The sequence below is a fragment of the Bacillus rossius genome, chromosome 3 (genome assembly GCF_032445375.1).
Source record: "Bacillus rossius redtenbacheri isolate Brsri chromosome 3, Brsri_v3, whole genome shotgun sequence".
In the NCBI taxonomy this organism is placed as follows: Eukaryota; Metazoa; Arthropoda; class Insecta; order Phasmatodea; family Bacillidae; genus Bacillus; species Bacillus rossius.
This window is the reverse complement of record NC_086332.1, coordinates 125,108,495-125,125,420: the sequence shown is the minus strand read 5'-3', so window position 1 is coordinate 125,125,420 and position 16,926 is coordinate 125,108,495. Positions and strand designations below refer to the sequence as shown.

At 35.8% G+C, this 16,926-nt stretch overlaps 2 protein-coding genes across 2 annotated transcripts in view; one reads left to right on the top strand and one right to left on the bottom strand.

Annotated features, from left to right (window-relative positions):
- LOC134531227 (histidine decarboxylase-like) overlaps positions 1–16,926 on the top strand; it is an 849,422-nt gene that overhangs the window by 150,307 nt on the left and 682,189 nt on the right. The window contains exon 3 of the mRNA XM_063366899.1: positions 3,055–3,227. Coding sequence (XP_063222969.1) covers positions 3,055–3,227 — 173 coding nt within the window. The remainder of the gene's footprint in view (positions 1–3,054; positions 3,228–16,926) is intronic.
- On the bottom strand, positions 8,495–16,809 carry LOC134531226 (uncharacterized). The gene is made up of 2 exons (XM_063366898.1): positions 16,165–16,809; positions 8,495–13,741 (listed from the first exon to the last, which is right to left on the bottom strand). The coding sequence occupies exon 2, from the start codon at positions 12,590–12,592 to the stop codon at positions 11,435–11,437; it is 1,158 nt and encodes a 385-aa protein (XP_063222968.1). The 5' UTR covers positions 12,593–13,741; positions 16,165–16,809; the 3' UTR covers positions 8,495–11,434.

The following is a 16,926-nucleotide window of genomic DNA, read 5'->3' as shown; positions in this document are numbered from 1 at the left end:
AAATGTAGTGATTGAGTATTTACTAGTTTAAAACCTCTTGGTGTTACTAAAATATTTTTAATGTTACTTGGTCCTTTAGAATGTATAAAAATGTCACGATGGATTAATTGAATATAATTAGCTAACGACGAAGGTCATGCGGTCCTGAAATGACTAGCCTATACGTCTGATAATGACATGACTCAATCTCATGGACTGAAGACAATTGTTCTATATGTGTGGCTTTGTACATGAACGGCTTATATGTTATTGAGATTATTGTCAAATTTGATTTTCATAATAGGCTAATCGGCACTGAATTAATTCGATGGTCAGGTATATTGACTTGAGATGTTTTTCGTAGAGTGAATGATTAATAAACTCCGCGAAAGGTAATGGAAAACATAACCTAACATTTATTTAATAATTAGTTACAACTGTCACTGGTCAAGTATCGAACCGTGGACAGGAATCCAACGATTCAATTTGTAAATTAAAATTTGATTTTTGCGGAGACAATTTGGAATTTTTCCCGCATTTCTAGCCAAATAATTACAAATTTTCAAGATGGCGGTCAAGTTTTAAGATGGGGGGCACCTCAGTAATAATAAATGATTACTGCACTGTAGCAGGTTAGAATAAAACTAGCATGATGGTAAGATGAGTACACACAAGGTAACCTGCAGCAGACGAAAACAAGATGATAGCAATGACCACTAGCATGTGGTAGCTCCTGGTAGCATGTACTGAACATAAAATGACGGATTAATGATGGCCATCAAGGCCAAAGTCAAAGATCAATGTCAAAATCAAATTTCAAGGTCAACATCAAATTTCAAGGTCAAGGTCTAAGTTCAAGGTCAAAGTTCAAGGTCAAAGTTCAAGGTCAAGTTCAAATTTCAAGGTCAATGACAAATTTCAATGTAAATAGACAAGGTTAAAGGTATGGAGAACAGAAAATTATATAAACATGTCGCCAGCACACTAGTAGTAAAAAACAAGATGGCGGCCTCCAGCAGACGAAGACAAGATGGCGGACATGACGTCATACCAGCTATTGGTAATACCTTGTTATTGGTGGTGGTAGGTCAGTCTGTAGGTGGCTTCTGTGGAGGAAGTATCTGATGTTTTTTTTTATTTTTGCTCTGACCTCTTTCGAACCAAGGACGGGAATCGGTATAATTAATCATAATTCTTTTAAGTTAATTTTTTGATGAATTTTGGAATATTTCCCGAATTTCTAACATAAAAAATACGGTTTTCCAAGATGGCGTCTAAATTTTAAGATGGTGACCATAACGATAATTGCAACATTAATAGGATCATATATGGTGGTCATAACGTAAAGTGTAAGAATGACATGGTACTCAACCAAGATGATGGGTGTAACGAAATATGCAACATTTATATAATCCAAGATGGCGACCGTAACGTTTACTGCAACAGTGTTTTTTTAGATTTTTATTTAATTCGATTTTTCAAATCTTTTAATGATTTTTAAAATTTTTCCCGATATTCTAACTTAAAAATTGAGGATTTTCAAGATGGCGGGCGTAACGAAAATTGCAACGGTGACGTCATAATCCTAAAAGAGGCTTATCGGAGGCTGTATACATGGATGCTTAAGCCTATATCAGGAGTTTCGTGGTTTTTAAGGCTAAACGACTTTTGTGGTTTTTCTAAATCCTAATTTTCCCTCGAAACAGGAATTTTTCCCTCGAAAACGGGAAATTTTCCCTCAAAAACGGGAAATTTTGAGTCATTTTAAGTCAATTTTGAGGAATTTTGAGGAATTTTGAGTCAAAAATGGCCGCCGTGTCGTCACAATCGAAGATGGCTGACACTGACACCACAACCACAGCCTGAAGCCTGTGCTAGCTGCCCCTATTATATACTACTTGAGAAAATTTTATTTTTATAATCTTGTTGGTAACCATATATTTATATCTGATTTGTGTTTGGGATAAATAAACATATGCAATGACTTAACAAGAAAATAATTAAAATTCTTATTCGGATGTAATTATTTTTATTGTATGTGCGACAGAAACAAACAAATATACAATTTCTTCTAGTATATCATAGTTTTATAAACAATAAAGTACCTTTTCCCCCATTTTGCAAGTAAATTCAACTGAAACGCAATACTGTAGATCTATTATTAATGGGGTTATCATTCATTCAGCCTTTGGAGCAAAGTAAGTGCCTCACTACTACAGGCACACTATCCTTTAGAAGAATGACCATTCAAACATTAGCCCCCCTGTCAGACCCTGTTACCTGTGCTTCAGCTTTCTTTTTCCTTATACCTTTTGCAGAATAATTTTAAGATGTGACTACATACTTTTGAGTATTATTTACTGGTGTCTTGTCGTTTCACGGTGGAGTTGATTTTTGGTGGTTAGTTGTATTCTAAGTTTCACCATACCTTTAAGCAGGTATCTTCAGGGAATGTCTAGAGAGCCACCTGATCAACTAATGTACACACACACTCAATGTTTGTGAGTGTTAAACTTCCTGAAAGCTTAGTGTGAATGTGTAAATTATGTAAAAAAAATAAGAGTAATAAATAGCTAAAATAATGATAGAATTTAAGACATCAGACTGGTGTTCGGTACTGCGTATGAATAACACAACAACTGCGCGTCCAGTGAAATGGCTCCTAATGCGGTCGAGATTCAGATTGGTGCGCTTATTCTGTGTCTGCAACTTTACAGGGTTTGGTTTCCGGACAAATTTTCCTTAAAAATATTGCTTATTTTGGCATTCCCTGTAACCCATTATATTTATACCTAGCAATTACCGAACTGTCTGTAATAAATATAAATATATATATGTGTGTGTGTGTACCCAACCATTTGCGAACAGCCCGAATATATGCATAGCCTCAACTCACTCCTGGCCTTCTGTTCATTGCAAAAACAAGCAAGACGTGGCTACAGTCCGGGATGCCAAGAAATCTTTACTATATTCTACAGTACAGGTGTAATATATTCTATTGAAACAAGTTTAGTGAACACTCCTGATATGGACAGTACATAAGTTATGCTTACCATGTGCATTATTAATGAACAGGCAAGGAGATGGTGGACTACATAGCTGACTACTGGGAGAACATCCGACAACGGAGAGTATACCCTGATGTCAAGCCTGGTTATTTAAGGAAATGCATTCCAGAGGAAGCCCCTGAAAAAGCAGAACCATGGGAGAAAATAATGGAAGATTTTGAACAGCATATCATGAAAGGGGTAAGTATATGAAGGAGATAATTTGTCACAAACCATTTCAGAGCCAATAAGTATTTTGCACGTTGTATAATCGTAAAGGAATATCTGTTTGTTGTTTAAAAATTGTGTCCATCTTCTTTGTATTGTTGATACCACGCCCAAACAATGAGTTTGGATAAAAATGTTACTTATTTATTTGTTTTCAATGCATTCTGTATTCCAATATAAGTGCACTTTAAATCAATTTAATTAAAATTGACTGTGTTTCAAAATAGTAATTACCAAAAATTTACTTTTGGTTTACAACACCAGCAAACAAGCAAACTCCAGCTTTCAAATGTTGCTATGCATTCAAATTTAATTCATCCTTTGTCCAGAGTGTGCAATAACATAGTATACAGATAATAAGGCTGAGATTTATAATGTTTTTTTTTTACTACTTTGACACTGTAAAATATTTGTTTTTTTAACTTTGAGCAGATGTGTATAATTAATCTATGCTTATTTACTCTATGCTCTACTAAATTAATTCCTATTAACGCAGACTTTTTGAACACTATCATGCTATTTTAATAATCTTTAAAATGCTGATTTCTTTTTATTTATTTGGTTTGGTTTTATGTGACATCCTACAACTGGAAGCCATTTACAGAATTACACAAAAAAACATACATTAACGAGCAAAAACATACAAATTGCACAAAAATTTACAATTTAAAACATATGTACATAAAGTGACAATAGACGTGACAACACAATACACAAACAGATGCACATGTGTGAAAAATGTTCATAACAGCAAGATTTTTCAAATTTTTTTCAGATTATCTAATTTATGATAGTTAAAACAATTTTACAAAAAATTTAGCAAAAATTGTATATGATAGTTAGAAATTTTTTTTTATTCTTTCAGCTTACTCAACATTATGACTAAAATAATATATATATTTAATTTATAAACAAAGTAAATAAAATAATATTTTATAAGAGTTTCAATTTATCATAGTGTTTATTTTTCTTCCCAATGAATGGTTCTTATTGGTGAAAATAAGTGTTATAGGTTTTAACACACCTATATATTAAGATATTCTGTTTACTTATCTTATTGAAAGTGTCATTTGTTCTAATATTATAATATGGGATTTTTAAGCCAGTTTGCGATATTAAAGCTGTGCCAATCAAAAAAGATTAAAAAAGCAATTAATGAGAAATACTGCATAATTCGTAGAATGTCTTGTGAAGAGAAAACTTATTTTAGAGTTAGATTAAAGTCAAAAATTATGTCGGATGACGGAAATTTTTACACATACATAAACATGTTTTTTCCTGTATATTATATAGTCTATTGGAGTCCGTAGTGGTAATTGAATTCCATATAACAAAGCAGTATTCTAATTTTTTCGTTAAAGTGATGAATAAACATAATATTGAATCAGGTGTTGATGCAGAACAAGTAATAAATTTGATTAATCCTTAAGTTTTTGTGGTACACTATGTAGACTATTCACATGCTAATGAAAATAAAGTTTAGTGTCTAATATGACTCCTAGATCTCTTATGTGGTCCACATGTTTAATGTCGGTGCTTGCGACTTGTTAATTATAGGTAACAAAGCAGTTTTTTCTTGTGAAAGTAATGAAAAATATTTTTTTCATAGTTAAGTGACATACAATTACTAGAGCACCATGATTGAACAGCTAAAATAACACGTTGAAGATATTTTTAGTCATTATTACTACTTACTGTCTTTTTTAATGTCATCAGCGTACTTTTAATAACTTAGAATTTTCTATTACATTTATAATATTATTTATGAAACAGGGAATCTTGTAGATAATACATTAGCGAGACTCTAACTGGAAAGTTTATATTTATGAGGTAGTTTGAGAACGAGGATACGTACTGCTTGACGAAACCTAAGGTGCATATTTTTTTATTTTAAGAATTAAGTTATGTTGGCATGTGTCAAAAGCTTTTCTCATATCGAAATAGATAGTATCAGTTTGCTGTCTGTATGTTATATTGCAGTAAAGATCTTTACATAACTAAACAAATTTGTTACAGTTGGTCTTCCTGCTTCAAATATTTTTTTTTTTTTCAAAAAATATTTTATTCAGGTAAAAAATTTATTTTTATAACTTGTATGTTTTTCAATGTATTAACTTTTAGGTAGATTTCGAAGAAATAAATACTACATATTGTAGCCGTTAACTTGGTGAGACTTTCAGGACATTTTATATATTTTTTCGTTTCATGGTCCATAGACCCCAAAACCATAGTCAACTCAAAAATTTATATATATAAATATATATATACAAATATATATATATTTTATTGTGATATACAGAATATTGTATTACTGCCCTTAATTTTTCACAAAAATCTTCCAAACTGGTACAAATATATAAACTTGCCAAATCTCTGTAGAGTTCGTTAATAAGTAATATACGAGTAAAGGGGCAGAAATAGAGATGGTTTTTTCAAACACAGAAAAGTCGCCCATAACTTCCATAGTAGAATGAATATCACATCCGTTTGTATATATTGTATCACGCAGTGCAAGAGGTGAAAAAAGAAGAGTTGGAGAACAAAAAAAAAAATATATATATATATAAACTCTGTTTGTAAGTACACCATATAATTCGATCAGTGTATTTGTAAAACTTACAATTTTTATATAAAACCTTTTATGATACAATTTTGGATAAGACGAATCATTGATGCAAAGGATTGAAAAAAGGGAGTAAAAATTATAAATTTAATAAAATTCCTACGTTTACAATATTATATCCATTCCTTTTTTATTGCAACATCTAAAAATATTATCTAGATCTTTCGTCCGAACAAATTTTCTATGTCACAAATATTAATTCAATGGTTGGAAGATAACAGGGGTTAACAAAAAATCAATTACTCCCTTAATACGTACACTATTAAATCAGTACGAATTGTTTGTAATTAAGAGGAAATAGTTAATTCTGGGACTAGCTTCAGGCAGTGGATTGTAGATTGATTATCATCGAAGCCATCTTGGATTGTGACAAAATGGCGGCCATTTTTGGTTTAAAATTTCCACAAAATTCTTCAAAAAGGACAAAAAAATTACTAAATTCCTAGACATTTTCCTATTTCGAAGGAAAAATGTACATTTTGAGGAAAAATTTCCCGTTTTAATCCTGAAAAATTTAAAAATTTGGAATTCGAAATCCTTAAATGATTTTGCCATAGAAAGAACCAAAATGTCTTAAAACGGCTGAAGAGTCCTAATAGCAAGCCACCCTAAGCCACCGAGATCACACCTTGAACTTGTCCGAAAAATTCAAATTCTTTAAAAAAGAAAATTCCGAAATAATTCAAAAAATAGAAAAAATAGGAAAAAAAATGCCTACTTTACATTTTTAGTTTTTTAACCGATTTTGGTCCTCAGTACCATTCCCGGCAAAAAAAGTTAGTTATTAAAAAAAATTGAAAAATATTCTTAATAAAAGATTAAAAAATTAAATTAAAAATTTATAACGTCACACCCAACATGTTTAATTTCGACATAATTGCTGCAACTATCGTTTCGATCACCATCTTCAAAATATGTAATAATTAACCTACAAATTTGGCAAAAATTACAAAAATCATAAAAAAAATGTATTAATAAAATTTTAATAAAAATTCTGCATTCTCAAAATAAGACATCATCCTTGCACATTTCATTACGGCTGCCATATTAAATTATAGAAACGTTGTAAGTTTTGCTACGCCCACCATATTGAAATACGTATCACGTCATAGTTACACATTTAGTTACTGATGCCATATTGGATTCTAGAATGTTGAAATTTTCGTTATGGCTGACATCTTGAGCATCTGTATTTTTGTGCTAGGAAAACGGAAAAAATTATACCGTTTATATAAAATTCATTAAAATTTTACACGAAATTAAACTCCGCCACCTTAAATTATGCAGCCACGGTCGCATATTGAAAATTCGTAACTACAGTCAATGAGATTTGGGAAAAATGTTAAAATTTTTGAAAAATTTACTAATTAATTGTTATAAATATTATTTTTAAAAACGTACTTAGGTACGTCATGTTATCCTCGGTTTGAACCTGGAAAGAAAAAAAAAATATTAATGTAGACTGATCCTTCCTCCATGGAAGCCACGAAAGGCTCACCTCCCACCACTAACACAAAGATACAAATTGAATGCCAGGTAGATTGACATCATGTCCGCCATCTTGTGTTCTTCTACTGGAAGCCACCATCTGGTATCCGTCTGCTGGAATTCGCTACCGTCACGTTTGTTTTATTTTTAACTGCTGGGGTGTAGTTATTATTTATTCTTACTGTGGCGCCAACCATCTTGAAATTAGTATGCCAGTAGTATGTAAATGGGGCTTATGGCGCTGGCTTCAGGCTATGGTAGTGATGTTTCCCGCCATCTTGGATTTGTGATGTCAAAGCAACCATTTTAGACTCAAAAATTCCTCAATATTCCTCAAAAATGAATCAAAATTACTCAAAATTCCAAAAAAAAAAAAAAAAAAAAAAGTCCCGTTTTAAGGGAAAAATTCTCGTTTTTGTCCTGAGAAATTCAAAAACTCGGAATTCAATAAAACATCACAATAATTTTGGCTTAGAAAGAACACATAATACTAAAAGAAGCTTAAGCTTCCATGACTACCGCCTCTGATAAGCCTCTGACATCATCTAGGATTATGAAGTCAACGTTGCAATTTCCGTTTCGGTCGCACATCTTGCAAATCTTTATTTATTATCCAATTTAAATAAAAAAAATTAAAATTAAAAAAATTAATTAAATTCTATTAAAAAATTTTTAAAAACACCGTAGCAAATATCGTTATGGATGACATTTTGGATTCTATAAATGTTGCATGTTTCGTTACGCCCGCCATCTTGGTTGAGTACGACGTCATCGTTACACTTTTTGTCACGACCGCCATATTTAATTCCAGATCGTTGCACTTTTCGTTACGGCTACCATCTTGGAAAACAGTAAATAGTATGATATAAATTCAAGAAAAATTTCCAAAAATATAAAAAAAATTATTAATAAAATTTAAAAAATACTATTTAAAAATAACTTAGCCTTGAAGTCCTCGGTTTAAACCCAGTAAGGGCAAAAAATAAACTACAAAATGTCGATAGATCCTTCTTCTACAGAAGCCGCCCTCAAACTGACCTCCCACCACCAATATTAAGGTATATATTGTGACGGGACTCCGTCAGACGTCCCGCGTACACCTATACACAAAACAATAAATAACCTATAACATTGGGGGGGGGGGGGGTAGTTAGGTAGAGTCGCGGTATTCGAGATCAAGTCTTCTCCCCATACAGGGAGTTTAGGGAACGATTTATGCACTGAAAAGAAACATTATTATTTCATTCAAGCACAGATTTTATTTACTAGGCCACAAACTAGGATAACAATAATTAAACTCTGAAAAATGTTTAACAAATAAATTAATAATAAATAGGATAACAAATTAATTAATAATAAATAATTTAACAAAAAGATTAATGAATTAATCACAATGATTTTAATTACGCTAGCGTACACAGCACGCTATACTACACAACATGGCTGCCCTCTAGCCATTAGCACCCACTAAGATTAATTGTGCTACAACCCAGCACATATCTGCTCGCATCAACCTGGTACCGCGTCTGTTTACATTTAAATCATAAAAAAAAATACAAGATAAGACTAAAAACTAAGTTACTTTAATTTACCACATTGAATTTTAGAATCGGGACGAAGACCGCACGAGAAATGATTGTGGCGGACGAGCCATGGCTAACCACTTACCCTCTGACTTGAGACGGAGAAAAGTTGTTTCAAACCGACGTGGACCCGGCTTCCAGAGAGGTCCCCAGGCAAAAAGCCTAGGTCCCTCCCTGGAAGGAGGTTTTAACGACAAAACTAGGCCACTCCGAAAAAACACGAACACCGGGAAAACTTAGCCACGGGGAAAATGGCTGTCCCTCCTTCCCGCAAGGAAAAACAAAAACAAGCGAAGTCGACAGTTCCTTCTGCGCAGGCGCGAGCGAGCTCTCCCTCCCCCTCCTGCGCTGCTCGATTGTTTCTGTCCACGTTTCCAAACTCGGACGCAAGATGGCAACACTAATCAGGAGAGAGTCCTCGAAACGAGTACACGAAGCCGAAAATGACAGAGGCAAACAAAATCGACGTTACACAGCGGGTTTTTCTGAAACGGCGTGTTGCAACCTCTCAGCGGGCCCTGGCCAGCGACCCGCGAGAATTAGCAAACCACGCAGCCTCGCAAAAGCCCGCGGTGCCTGCAAACTAACATCGCAGCAACCTATATTCCACTACCCGTGTGTCGAAATCAACCGGCCGAGCCTGGAAACGCGCACGTACACCAACACGTTAACCTAACGAGAAACAAGAGTAAAATAAATTTAAGAAAAAAAGTAATGAAATTTTCAGACCGTGACATTACCCCGGTCTACAAGGGCTTGTGCCCCACAAGCCATAAAAATTCCTAACAATGAATAAAACCAAGGGGCAAAGAATTACAAGTTAAATGCCTACTCGAACAAGACAGCGCACGAAGGTTGGGTTTTACCACGACAATTAAATTCAAAGTCTAAACTGAAAAAGTTAAACCAATACAGGATACAATTTTAGTAAATAGCCCAGGAAAGAATTCTTTCCTGTAAGAATCGATGGTGGCTGGCACATCGTAAAACTACTCGTACGACATACAACTAGGAAAGGCGTGAACCGTGGACAGATCAGCCCTAGTTGAAGCTGGAGAGAAGAGTCCTTGAAGTGTGATCTGCAGCTCACACCCAGGATCCAGCCTTCAGAGCAGTTCTGCCCTCAGCCCGCCTTCCTCGCAGCATGTCATCGGGGATGTCTCCCCAGTGAAACTGAACAAACATTTCAACACCAGTATCAGATTCTCACCAAAGAACATACACTACACTTTCAAGCCTATTTCAACAAGTTAATGAGGGAGGGGGGGGGGTTAATTTTAACGTCCTATCAAAACATTATGTTAATAAAAGGTCGATAATTAACAAAAAAAAATATTCCATTAAGTAAAACTGTGAAGTGACCCTATTGAATAATTATCAAACAATGTTGTCAAATAGTTTACATCTGAATAAAGTGACTGAGTAACACAAATAATATCTACCTCACATTTCATCTTTATCAGTTCCATAAACAGCATAACTAACCAATGATGAGTCCAGGGGCATGTTATTCTCCAACAACAACAACAAAGATGATCATAAATACTTCAATAAAATGAAACAAACACAGCTAAATTAAAATGGGAGCTTGGCCTCCAAGAGGAAAGGAATGGATTATACAAGTCAGGAAAACAAAGGATAAACATCAGGAAAGGAACCTGAAATGTCCATAGGGTTAGGTGAAGTCCAAGATCTTCAAAACACGCCTCTGCAGCTACTAGCTACAGAACAAAGAGAAAAAAAAATAGCATTGTCACTGGTTGGCCGAGAGTAACTAATGTCTTCATTCGGCACAAGTCGACGAAAGTGGGGCCCATGTTGATCATCAGTTTCTTCATTCTTTTAAGACAGAGAGTTCACATACACACAGAAACCGATTTGAAAGGGGCTTCCACAGTATAACTCCTCAAGAGTTATAAGCAGCTCACCACACAACAGGGGAGGAAACAGTAGTCCCTCTCCCACACAAGTTCAATGGCTGCACAACACATGGTCCTCAGTCAGGAGGACATACATGACGAAGGAAAGTTCTTCACATAGCTTACATAATCGTTGAAGTCTCTGGATGTGGTACATCGATGCACTATCTCTTCTTCATGAAAGAAAAAGAAAACGCAAACACTTGTTGCTAACAACTCTGCCTCACTTGAGTCTGTGGAAAATAAATTACACTGTCTTTAGAGGCACAAGAGCACACAGGTTTGGACAGGGGAGGGAATAGACCAGGAACAAGGTATCCCTACCCAGGTTAAGTCAAAGTCGAGCATAAACAAATAATTTAAAAAAAAAATTAACCCTAGGTTAATAATTGCTTGGACCCCTAGATTCATCCTCGATTGTTGTTTTTTATTCTTTAAACAAAAAGTAAAACCTCTGAACTGAACAGTTAATTACAAAAACAATATAAATCCTAACCACAAAAGTGTTTAACAACTATATGCCCTTAATGGGGTGAACAAATCAAACATAAACAACAGTTCTGTTAATTAATCACACAGGGTGAGGTAAACATTAAATTCCTCACCTGACTCACTAACCAACTTAGATTTAAATCGACAATTCTCAGAAAATTTCTCACGTAAATTAAAGGTTTCACTTGTAGTCGCAACAACAGTCTGTACAGGAGGTGAAATTTCCTCAGTTTTCCATAATTTCCACTTAAGTGACAACCATTTCCATAGCAGAAAAAGAATCATACACATTATGACACCAAGTATAAATACAGTTATGCTTATCTCCATTGTTAACATGGCGTTTTTACTAAAAGCTGATACGCGGGGAAATGTACCAATCCCCACTAGATAAGGGTTTCTTACAACAATTAACAATAAAGTACCACCAATCACAAATAATGAAATACTTTGCAAATGTTTTAACAAAAAGCTTACAACTTCCACTGGGTCTCGCAGCTGTAATTCTTCGGGCCTCGCAAAGGAACGTGAAACGACCAAATTCAAGTAAGGAATAACAGAAGGCCAATCCTCGTCTAAACAATCTTCTAATGAAGGAAAAACTGTGTGTGAAGATGCTGTTAAAGGAAAAATCTTTAATTTTTTTAATTTAGTCCAGGCAGCTGGAATCTCACGAATCATTTGGAATTTAGCTTTAGAAAGAAAATCACACAGATAAAGTTCATTAATTTTAAGCTCATCATTCATGTAGAAGCGACAATCGCAAGGGACCTCAATGTCCACAGCGCCAGGTCGATCCGCAGCAGCTAAAAACAAGGTTTGGTTCTTATTCACTAAACACTGTACTTCTAGTTTACCAACAGGGTTAGTTAGAAAATAACGTTCAGGACCAGCCTGCGTAATCTTGAGGTGGGTTCCCGAATGGCATCTGTAAGCACACAGTTCACCAAGTTTCTCTGCAGTCACTGCCTGAAATAAAGCCTTAGGACATAGAGAACTTCCCATGGCATCACCTGAAAATCTGGGAACAAAACATAAACTGTCTTCTAAGGGACGACAATCCAACAAATTTCTACCCTGAATGGTCACCAGTTGCTCATTATTTACTGCTAAAAAGTTGGGCTCGTGCTCTAAGTGGCAAGTGTTATTTTTTCCAGCGGAAAGGTACCGCAACAAACTGAAATAGTTTCCAATTGGAATTAACATGAACAATAGGTATCTTAAGTTTGACATACAAGTTCTCCTGGTAAATGTGACAGCGACAAATAGGCAAATGGAAATACTTTTCTACTTGGGCAACACTAATAGTTAAACGATTCTAAAGAAAGATGGGTACAGGTTAGCTATTTGAAAAGTCTTAAAAAAAAAAAAATTATTAAACATACCCACAGGCACAAACCTCGATAACAAAACTAAATAATTTTACCAATAATCTCATCAATCAAAATTTTAATTATTCTGACGGTCTGACCTCTGGCTCCTGGTTCACGAAGGACTCCAACCCGAAATCGATGACTATCAACATGCTTCTAACTTTTTCAAAACAACAAAAGCCAATAGATGCCCAACATCCACCTCCTGTGGACACACCTTATGGGACTCTAACCCAACAACAACAAAAATAAATTCTCAGCGGCAGGATTGGCTCGACCAATCATCCCCGTGGAGCCAATTCCCGGCCCACCACTTCTACCCCTCCGTGCCTCTTACATTGGTAGCCACTACTACTTCAAAAGGACACAACCTTCCCCAGGCTCATTCCTCATTTACTAAGGGTCGCCTACCCTGCGAACCCAGTCACAACCAGGGCCTCAATGCCCTCACGCTACAGCCCATTCCTCCAGGGTCTGTATTACATTACTCTATAGCTTCCTACACTGGCATCATCATCAAATAAATTTCGTTAACACAGTAACCACTCAATCGAAGCAGGGCCATAGCCAAAATCAACAAAAATTATGTCTATTACTTTTAACCATTATTTACTATTTGACTTACTCTCTTAGAAAAAAAATAAACTCCAGAATCAACAATCATAAAATTAGACTGCCCCCAAAAAAAATACTTTTCTTTATTCACTTAAAATCGGCCGGTTATTAATAACCCACGAAAGCTGAAATAAAAAAAAATGTATCAGACATCCTAGACCAAAATTCAAAAACATAACAAACATGATAAAAAAATAAAAATACTTTCACCTTAACATCTGTTATGCTGTAGGCAGCAATCAGCTGGTTGTTCTCGTCTGGTGAAAACAGCAACACCTCAAAACAACAGCTACTGGTGGGGCCATCAGGTTCACTCTGATGTGCCGCCAGCAACACCATGTTCAGTCTTCTTAGTCGTGATGTCAGTCACAGGTCACCACTGAGTACTGTAACACTACTTTCACAAAACCGATAAGAATCAAGCACAAACAAAACAACTCATTAAAAAAAAAGTTTTCTCTGTATCACAAAGCTAAATACAAATTTTCGTGTAATTAAAATAAAATTGTAAATAAATAAAAATGTGTTATTACTTGTGTCAACAAATGTATAAGGGGCACTGTATAAAAAAAACTTATTTAAATTTTAATTATGTTGAGAGAACAAATTAAAACCTTACATTCCAAGTAGGATAAACAAAATAATTTCAAAAATGCTCTATCATAACTGTCACCACTCACTCTATTATTTAACTTTATTACTTAAAATACTTTACTCAAAAAAATAATTTTAAAAAAAAATTAACTCACTTTCATTATCATTAACACAATAAACTTTCTCATAAATTAATTCATTAAAATTCAATTAAATACTTAGGCAGGTACACTAGCTCTCTCCAACAATAATTCACATTTCCCTACTTCCTAACTGTAAGAAAAATTCCTTAACTTAACCCAGGGAATTTACCTCCAGGACAACCAAAAATTTCGCTGTAGTGCCTATCTCCTATAGGCCCATTACACAGGGGACTCTAACCCCACCAACAAAATTTCTTGAAGTGGTACCCTTATCCCATACGGGATAGCCACTTCGGTACTACCATGGGGACTCCTGCCCCAAACTACTAACAACTCAGGGTTCTCCCGACCCTTAATCCAGTAGCCAGCCCATCTCCTATGGGTCTGCGCTACAGTCCCTACTCTCCCAGGGACACCTCAAATTGTCCCAGCTCAGCTCCACTGGCTGGACAATAACAACAACTTTCACCTCAAAGACATTACAAATTATACCTTACTGTTCCCCTGGAGTTCATTCCCTCAACCCATACACAAATAAACAAACCTCACACTTTTCTTTAGCTAATCCATTGTACTGTGCACCTCCTACAATTCGAAACGCAAAGTTCAAAAAAAAAATTAATTATTATCAAAACAAAAATAATTATGACAAATAAATAAATTCTATTAAAATTATTACTCTCAACATTATTAAATTAAATCATTAAAAAAATAGACGGTGTGGCGTAGTCAATGACGCACATAAACCAAATCATTAAAAAAAATAACTGTGAAACTCTTATCTGTGTCCTTGGAAGACCAGCCGGCCGGTAAACACCGGGCCGGAACGAGTCTTGCCGCGCCGTGCCGAGCCGGGCCGCGCCAGGCCGGCAACCGCTCAAGGTCAGCGCACAGCTGACCGTCGCGCCCCTCACACACACATAGTACGTGATGTCTGCTTGGCTACGCAACGCTCCCGTCGTTGGTAGCAAGCCAGCTCCACGACACATGACTTTCCTCGCCCGCAACAAGCATTGTCTACAACATTTCTTAACACAAGTTTTAACATCGTTCCTAAACCAAAAAGTCCACACAAACTCTTAGATTCATTACAAAAATTTAATGGTGACATAATTAAAAAAAATTAATTAAATAATCATTAAACCGGAATTAAATTTTACGTAATTAAAACTTAATAAAATCTAATAGGTGACCTTTAAAAAAAAGAGAAACTCATGACTGACTGACTGACTGACTGACTGACTGAGTGACTAACTTAACTAAACCAAAAACTTTTTATTCATTAAAATTAAACAAAACAACCGTAACGATAAAACTACAAATACGTGGAGCAGCAAAACGCAACACATTTGCTGCGTGCTTCCACACGACACTGCTTCCAATGCTCTGGAATAAAACATGATTAAATTTGAAAGAAAAAGAGAAGAGATAAAAAAAATAAAGCACAAACAACCCTACAAGAGACTACCCGAAGCCTCACACCACTTGTGACGGGACTCCGTCAGACGTCCCACGTACACCTATACACAAAACAATAAATAACCTATAACATTGGGGGGGGGGGTAGTTAGGTAGAGTCGCGGTACTCGAGATCAAGTCTTCTCCCCATACAGGGAGTGTAGGGAACGATTTATGCACTGAAAAGAAACATTATTAATTCATTCAAGCACAGATTTTATTTACTAGGCCACATACTAGGATAATAATTAAACTCTGAAAAATGTTTAACAAATAAATTAATAATAAATAGGATAAAAATTAATTAATAATAAATAATTTAACAAAAAGATTAATGAATTAATCACAATGATTTTAATTACGCTAGCGTACACAGCACGCTATACTACACAACATGGCTGCCCTCTAGCCATTAGCACCCACTAAGATTAATTGTGCTACAACCCAGCACATATCTGCTCGCATCAACCTGGTACCGCGTCTGTTTACATTTAAATCATAAAAAAAATACAAGATAAGACTAAAAACTAAGTTACTTTAAATAACCACATTGAATTTTAGAATCGGGACGAAGACCGCCCGAGAAATGATTGTGGCGGACGAGCCATGGATAACCACTTACCCTCTGACTTGAGACGGAGAAAAGTTGTTTCAAACCGACGTGGACCCGGCTTCCAGAGAGTTCCCCAGGCAAAAAGCCTAGGTCCCTCCCTGGAAGGAGGTTTTAACTACAAAACTAGGCCACTCCGAAAAAACACGAACACCGGGAAAACTTAGCCTCGGGGAAAATGGCTGTCCCTCCTTCCCGCAAGGAAAAACAAAAACAAGCGAAGTCGACAGTTCCTTCTGCGCAGGCGCGAGCGAGCTCTCCCTCCCCCTCTCGCGCTGTCCGATTGTTTCTGTCCACATTTCCAAACTCGGACGCAAGATGGCAACACTAATCAGGACAGAGTCCTCGAAACGAGTACACGAAGCCGAAAATGACAGAGGCAAACAAAATCGACGTTACACAGCGGGTTTTTCTGGAACGGCGTGTTGCAACCTCTCAGCGGGCCCTGGCCAGCGACCCGCGAGAATTAGCAAACCACGCAGCCTCGCAAAAGCCCGCGGTGCCTGCAAACTAACATCGCAGCAACCTATATTCCACTACCCGTGTGTCGAAATCAACCGGCCGAGCCTGGAAACGCGCACGTACACCAACACGTTAACCTAACGAGAAACAAGAGTAAAATAAATTTAAGAAAAAAAGTAATGAAATTTTCAGACCGTGACAATATTATATGCTGGTATGATGTCATGTCCGCCATCTTGTTTATGTATGCTGGTGGCCACCATCTTGTTTTCGACTCCTAGAGTGTGCTGATGGCACGTTAGTGTGATATTA

Bases quoted from the DNA above. Each gene is read 5' to 3' on its own strand.
- LOC134531226 (XM_063366898.1), bottom strand. From the start codon at position 12,592: ATGTCAAACTTAAGATACCTATTGTTCATGTTAATTCCAATTGGAAAC.